The 7,760-nt window shown below is 48.4% G+C and overlaps 1 protein-coding gene across 1 annotated transcript in view; it reads right to left on the bottom strand.

Annotated features, from left to right (window-relative positions):
- LOC143010205 (voltage-dependent T-type calcium channel subunit alpha-1I-like) overlaps positions 1-7,760 on the bottom strand; it is a 78,613-nt gene continuing 70,853 nt past the window's right edge. The window contains 3 exon segments of the mRNA XM_076162415.1: positions 1-4,387; positions 5,370-5,590; positions 7,354-7,528. Of these exon segments, the coding sequence (XP_076018530.1) occupies positions 3,707-4,387; positions 5,370-5,590; positions 7,354-7,528 (1,077 nt within the window). The 3' untranslated portion in view covers positions 1-3,706.

The following is a 7,760-nucleotide window of genomic DNA, read 5'->3' on the forward strand; positions in this document are numbered from 1 at the left end:
AAAAGCTATTCCACTTTTATATGACACTAGAATGACATTTAAGAAACGGAAAGAAAACAAACAACACATGCATTTTTGAAGAAACAAAAAGAGGCTTTAGGGACGAAGGGAGAGAGAGAGAGAGCGAGAACACACACACACACACACACACACACACACACACACACACGCCACCACTCTGGGATTCATGAATACATCGTCGTCCTTTCAGTGACCTTTGAATCTTGATGACATTTTATTCTAATACAGGGATTCATAAATATCATCTTCTCTCAGCATATTGCTATCTATCTATACGAGTCTCATACGTCTAACTCTACATCGACTCCAGCATATTGCATATCTCCAATAGGGGGGGGGATAGTCTATAATCATTTCGTACGCCAGCTTCTTCTTCTGTGGAAGCGGCTAATAGGGCTGAACGGGAATGAGGAGGCGGAGGAGGAGGAAGAAGGTGGGAGAGATGAAGGCTGAGGAGTCACCTTCCTCGTCTCAAACAGCTACAGAGTCACGCTGCAGTGTTTTCACATTGACATCTTTGTTTGGCTCGTTGACGTGGGACTGCTGTGTGTGTGTGTGTGTGTGTGTGTGTGTGTGTGTGCTTCAGTGTGACTGTGCCATGCTGTGCAGTGTGTGTGAACATGTAGAATGTGTGTGTGTGTGTGACACTGTAAGGCTGCCGGGCTGTGTGACGGATGAGTTTGTGTCTGAAATGTAATTAAATGTGCAAATTCTGTGGTGATTTTGCAGCAAAAATGACAAATGTGAAGTGAAAAACAGGAGACTGACGACATTCAGTGAATTCATCTTGTGTAGCACTATTTAGCAGGAGTCTGAAGCCTCCTCACACAGCTTCTCAGTGGGCTCTAACAGGTCATGTGATGTCATGATCTTATCTCCTGCTGTATTATAGCAGCTTTGACCCGACGTGTCTTTGTTCATCTGGGTGGGTTTGTGTCTCTTTGTATGGAGGTAAAGAGCACCAGAGGAAGTGAGGAGTTGAAGGTTGTGTGTGAGTAAAGGTGAATCTGTCATTGGTCAGAAGTTCTGGGTGGAGCGAGGGCAAAACAAATGCACCGGCGTGTTCGGCTCACTTCCTGTATTTGGGCTGAATTAGGGTCAAATGAGGAAACTAGGGGTCCGGCCCTCTTACAGGAGGCCGCAGACTGCATGTTTAGGTTTGTACCCCGGTGAGATTGCTGCTATCTCACCTGTTCAAATGAGCCAGAACCAGAACCAGAACCAGAGTCACAGTCACTAAAATAAGCTGACGTGTCACCTCCAGACTCTGTGACTCTGTGACTGTATGTATAAATGTATAAACGCTCTATTGATTCTAAAGGCTACAGGTGCAAATGATGTGTACAGATCAATATCAACAAAGACTTAAATGTGTAAAAATCAATCAAGTCCCCCTTAAGTGTTATTAAGGTGTTATTACCTAATTATTCAAACTGGAGCCCGGTCACTCTGTTGCTGATGGCGTTGAGTGTGTGTGTGTGTGTGTGTGTGTGTGTGTGTGTGTGTGTGTGTGTGTGTGTGTGTGTGTGTGTGTGTGTGCGTGTGTGTGCGTGCCTGTGTGTGAGTGTGTGTCTGTGTGAGTTTGTGCATAAGGTCCTGTCCACATGAGGTCTTCCTGTTCTGGAGCTCAAAGATTGCGACACAACTTTATAACAGGACGGATCACCACATTTTTGTCAAAATGTCAGACAAATAAGAGCTTAAAGTTACAAACGACACCATTTTGGCCCTGCTGCTTGCCATAGTTTGACCTTTTTACGTCACCGTAGTTTCTATAATCCTGCTACACTCAAGCAAACCTGAGTCGAATCATTATTTGCGGCTCTCTGTTCAAAGCCTCGTTTAGAGCTGGCATTATCAGAGCAGCACATCCAGATTACAGTTACACGCTACACGCTACACACTCACGCCCAGTAAGTGACCTAAACTCCACTTACTTACTTCCAATTTAGAAGACTCACTAGCTGAGCCGCCGACGCCAGATTTGCTCAAAACAGAAATGAGCCAAATGTGAATAAGTCTCTCCTAAACACGGCGCCATCAAACACAGAGGAGTTGCTGGCCCACGTCTCTCTCTTGCTGCCTGACGTATCTGGGTACAGAGAGGTGACTGAAGCTCTACTCTCATACAGTTTGAACTCTATCCTAACTGCTCCAAGCTCTGAAGCGCCGGCCGCTTCGTTGGTTTCCCTTCTGGAGCGCCCGGTCAGAATGAATGCGACCCAATGTGACAGAACGAGTGTGAGGCTCTAAAACTCCAACAACTTCAACTCTGTGTACTCATGAACTCATTCTACTAATGTACTTCTAGACTGAATGTGTTTTGATTACCAAATTGCACGATTAGTTCTATTTGCTGTTCCTGCAGCTCATCCAGTCTCACAGATCCAACAGCTGCACAACGGAGAGAGAGAGAGAGAGAGAGGGGGAGAGAGAGAGAGAGAGAGAGAAAGAGAGAGAGAGAGAGAGAGAGACACCATCTGCATCTTCACAGAGGAGTAGCCAAACTCTGCTATAGCATCAAAAACCAGGTGCGTTTGGTGACTCTTCTCCTCCCGTCCTTCTCCACCATCAACCTGCCAGCGGACACGTCAGCGCCACGTTTTCATACCGAGTGTTTGTAGGAGTTTAAGAGCCTCGTAACGCTGCCCAGTCGAGTCCCATCCATTGAGACAGGAAACCACAGCAGAGAAACCAGTTTGGTCTACAAAGGCAGACCAGGGAAACGTTTAGAATGGAGCACAAACAATGATGTCATAGAGCTCAAACTTCTCCTTTAATGCGAGGTGTAAAAGAGGCCTTTGTGTCTTTGAATCAGCTAAATGGAGCTTTTAGGAGAGCAGCTTGTGTTTCCTGTGCTTTATAATTCCACATGCGCTGTTAAAAACACCGTTTGGCCCAGGTCTTCCCACACAACACAGTCTGGTCTCACCTATTTTAGCCCTTTCATGGGTTTGCAGGAAGTAAACCCACATGTGTTCTCTGCAACATTCTCACGTCTTTTCTTCTATTTGAATTCATGGCTTTCCAGACTGCCACACTCCTCTCTCGTCTTAGTCTCCCTCGCTGTCTCACAAACAAGAGACGGATGTTGTCTACATTCACACAACTCCGGCACGCCGAAGTCGAAAAAGGATGGAACACAGCAAATACACAACCTCTCCTTTCTCTGTTACCTGCCGAACCGGCTAAAGAGGAACCAAGGTTGGTTGATGCTACTGTCAGCGATGGATGTTACAAAAAACCTGTACAAAGTTCACTTCTCCCAGTAAAGAAGCTCGGGAGGAGTTCAGCATCTGTCCAAACCTGACAACACTGTATTGGTAGAAGGCGGAGGGGTGTGTTGGCTGGAGAGAAAACTCATTGAGTCTTTGAGTGTCCGGTTCCTCTGTTGTGTCCGTGGATGCAGAGGACGCTCGTCTCTCTGAGGGGTTTCTGTGTGTTAGGCAGCGTGGCTCCACTGGAAAGCCACATGTTAGCTTCAATCCTTGTTTGGCTAAAGGTCATTATTGTCAAATCCTTTCTGAATATGAACAAGGACTTCAACATTGAGAAGCAGTTACAATCTGGAGAATTGACTGATGGGGCCAGAGAGGAAGAACGTTCTCAGGACAGCTGGTGAAAGCGTCTCTCTGTTCTCCCTATGCAACCTGCTGGATAGTTCCGTTTCAGCAAAAGAAATGTTTCATCTATTTCTCCTGGAGCTTGTGTTTGCGGGCCGGCTGCTGGTTTTCACGCTGAAGCCTGAGATATCGTCCTCCTCCTCCTCCTCCTCTTCTTCCTCCTCACCTCCCGTCCTTCCTCCCATCCAGGGGTTGGACGGGTACCCCTGGGGATCTATGCCGTACGGCTGCCGGCCGTCTTTACGCCGCGTGGCCGCGTTGGTCTGGTCCAGCGAACCCATGCTGTTGCATTTCTTCACCAGCGGGGGAGCCAGAGAGCCCGGGGAGAGCAGCGACGTCAACGACAGGCTGTTCAGCGTTTCCGATAAGTGTTCACTGTTGTAGTCCTGGCGACCCACGACGGTCCCCATGCCCACGTCCTCGTCTGAAGGGTCCATGGAGTCCTGCCGGGGACAGCCGGGACTGGTGCTGCCCCCGCCACAGCTGCTCTGGCTCCTCTGGTGCCCCCTGGTGGCCTGGAGGGTAAAACCGGTGCTCCGCCTCTTTAATAAGGAGTTGCCCCGCTCTGCTGAAGCGGGGCCCTGAGGGTGTGAGGGGTGGCGGGGGAGGGGGCAGAGCAGAGGCCTGGGGAGATCCAGATCCCGTGGTGGGAAGACACCGAAGCTGAGTCCTTCCTCCAGTGTGGTCTGCAGGCTGCCCTCTGAACTGCCTGTGGCCAAGGAGGAGTCACTGTGGGAGGGATGCTAGGCACCATGAGAAAAACAAAGTTATTGATCAGGAACAGGCATTGATTACATGCAGTTTGGTGTGGACAAGCTGAGGGAGTTTGTTTAGCTAGGACTCACAGATACACAGTTCATGTGTTTAACTAAACTACAGGGGGCGCTATGGAAAGAGGGGAGAAGGTGCTAGCTACCAAACATGAAAGAATGAAGTGAGGTCACTGTTTTCTGATCACAATCGACACTTTTGGTTGCCTGAGTGTCCCTGGATGCTCACATGCTGTTTACGTTGTATTCATAGACTGAGAGACGAGGGAAGAAACAAGAAGAGGGCACAAAGAACGCAGAGACGAGAGAGCTAGGGACAAAGAAGAACAAAGACATAAAGAGATAAAGGAGATAGGACAGAGGACACAGAGGAGAGACGATGAAGAACACAAAGCGCAGTGTTAACTCTCGGGGCCGGACGGCTAATTAGCTGAGTGCTGCAGAGCGTGGCCCAAGCAGCCCGGGATACAAACCAAACAAGTAACCAAGGAGAGAAAAGCAAAGCCTGTCTCCATGGTTACCAGGACTAAAATAAGGACCTTTACAGTTTGTTTTATGCACACGCCAACAGAGGGGAGGTGTTGATTCCAGTATAGACGAGAGCTCAACAACAAGGAAAAGAAACTCACTCACAGGTTTCACAGGAGGGAAGCCATGGATCAGTGAGCTTCCTTCCTTCACACGCCGCTAACATGAAGTCATCCTCAATGGGATGTATTGATTGTACAGTTAAGGTATTGTGAAGTCTTTCCCCCTCAGTCGTACATTTGACTTTACTGTAAATATTGACTATCTCTATCTCTATCTTGAGATCAATAAAGCAGTGTTCTTCTTCTTTAGTCTGCAGGTTCTTTCTGACCCCAGCTGCCCCTCCTAGCACTCCAGAAACAGTTCCATACCTACTAATAGATCCTAACAGCAAATAGTTTTCCCCTGACCCACACCTGTCCTTTACCTGAGAGCTCAGGGGTTTGCTGTTGGCTCCGGGTGAGCGGAGCGAGGCCCAGGAGGCGGGCGAGGCCAGCCTGGACCCCGGCCCTCTGACGCCCGGGCTGCCTCTGCTCCCGGAGCTGCCCGGATGAACCGCAGCAGCCGGGTGGAAGAAGTCTGCCGGCAGGTGGAAGACGGGCGGCAGATGCTCAGCGCTGCCTCGGCTGCAGCTTCCTCTGTCACCGTCTGAGGAGAGGAGGCAGAGGTGAAGGGCTGTGGCCTGCTGACAGCTCAAGCTCCCATATTTGGGTTATTTCTTTACACTTTCTTGTCATATTTTGCCATTTTCTAGCAGTGATTCTTGCAATAATTGAGCAGGACAGCAGTTAGACTGGGCAGTCAAACTCTCCTTTGAAAGCCATAATGATGTATTTTCAGCAGCACCTCGTTAGAAATGAAGAAGCCACTATTGATGAATTTTAAAAAGCTCAACAAACAGAAAGTGCTGAGTATTTGTGTCAGATACTCACTGTTTGTGTGACATCTGCCCTCATTATCTCCTAAATCTTCTTCTTCATCTCCCTGCTGCTGTTTAATTCAACTTTAATTGGCAAAATATTGACATTTTGTGAATGAAGTAGAATGATTAAGTGATGAATTCCAGCATTGTCATCAGTCCAGAATAAAAGCTTTCAAGTGAATGAATCAAAGACGTCTACATTTTTTAAAAAATTCCTAGAATGTTCACAATAATTAATTGTCACCACTTTAACGTTGTCGCCATCTTGTGGCAATTATGTAAAAATAACAAGAATTTAGGAATTCAGGAAGTGTGTTTACGTGTTGTTTATCTTTACAAACTGCAATTTGTTTTGACATCTTAATGCTTGTAGTCATAGATGATGTGCTTGTAAATGGATTGATGGAGTGTGTCAGGTGTGTTTACTCAGAGAACAACACAGGCCTATTGATTCTGCTCATGTGCGCTTCATCCAACTGATCGCAGCAAAGACGAATACTCAGAGCATCGAGTGTAAACATCTAGTGGCAGCTCAGTGGACATTTGTATTTTCCAGTATTTTAATTTGAGTTTGAGCCGCTCTAATTCTGTCACTGATACATAAACAGATTGCCTCTCACCTGTCACTCATATTGTCCCGTACAGTGTGTAATGTGCTGTGACCATTGAGCCGCCCCTCTGCCTCTGCCTGGCATCGCTCCATCTGCTCTTGTGATGACACCGATGTCACGACGGGCAATGAGCCATCAGAAAGCGTAACGTGTCCTTCATCAACATCTCCGCGTCTGCGTCTGCCTCATCTATCACTCGCCTAATTGCAGTGGAAGTCAATCAGCTGTGTGAGACGAGAGACGTGTCCTCTGGAGCTGAAGGGAAAGCGTCTTCCCTCCTCTGTTAAACGATTCTATCAATGTCACCTCAAAGTCGCAGCGTAATGAAAGAGCGCTGCGTTAAAAACTATAAAGGGTCAGAGAGGAGGCGGATGAGGAGAATAAGGAAACGCTGAGAGACACTGAGTGAGATCAGGAGAAGGTTCCTGTCGTTGGGTTAAGACCATAAGATTACAAACAAATACAGGATTTACTGCAATGATGAAGAATCGCTTTTGTATCTGTCAAATGATTTGATGGGGTGAATGGTTGGAGAGGTCAGGGAGGAGTCAAGGGTCAGGGATGAGTGATGGGTCAGGGATGAGTGACGGGTCAGGGATGAGCGACATGTCAGGGATGAGTCAAGGTCCTTCTGTCTCGCCCACCCTCAGGTCAGAATACGATTGGATACACGATGACCCGTCACAGCCGAGCAAACCTCCTAAATGAAGGCCTGTGATTGGCTGATCAGGCTAAGCCCTGTGGTCGTGGTGGAGCAGATTTGCACCTCAACTACAACAAGAAAACTGAGAGCAGGAGGGACAAACTCAGCCACCGCCCCTCTCTGATTCACTCTCACTGGGCCTTGATGTCTCAGATGCTCCACTGCAGGTCAGTACCTGTGGGCTGAGCCAGGGTCGGCTGCTCCACCACAGGGGGGCTCCCTCGGACACGGACGCCTCCCTCTAATGGCTCCTGGACCCCCTCCTCGCTGCCGGAGCTGGAGGCGCAAAGGCCCCGGTAACACGCTCGGGGGGTCAACTCATCTGAACTGGGCGAGTCACTGCTGCCTCTCTGAGCGAGGGAGGGATGGAGGGAGAGACAGGGAGGGAGAGAGAGACACAGAGGGACACACAGAGAGAGAGAGAGAGACATGTCACCCAGGTGCGTCTCTACTTACTGATTTCAAACCCAAACCATTCATTTTCTTTCACTGCAATGAGAAATGGAGTTCAGTTTGTCCTCTTTCAAACAGCCTCCTTTTCATGTCTCCTCCTCTCCTCTCTGCCTCGGCCTGAGGTTGATT

Source organism: Genypterus blacodes, unplaced genomic scaffold (assembly GCF_046128005.1).
Source record: "Genypterus blacodes isolate CSIRO-AG114 ecotype Tasmania unplaced genomic scaffold, CSIRO-AGI_Gbla_v1 ptg000121l_1, whole genome shotgun sequence".
NCBI lineage: Eukaryota > Metazoa > Chordata > Actinopteri > Ophidiiformes > Ophidiidae > Genypterus > Genypterus blacodes.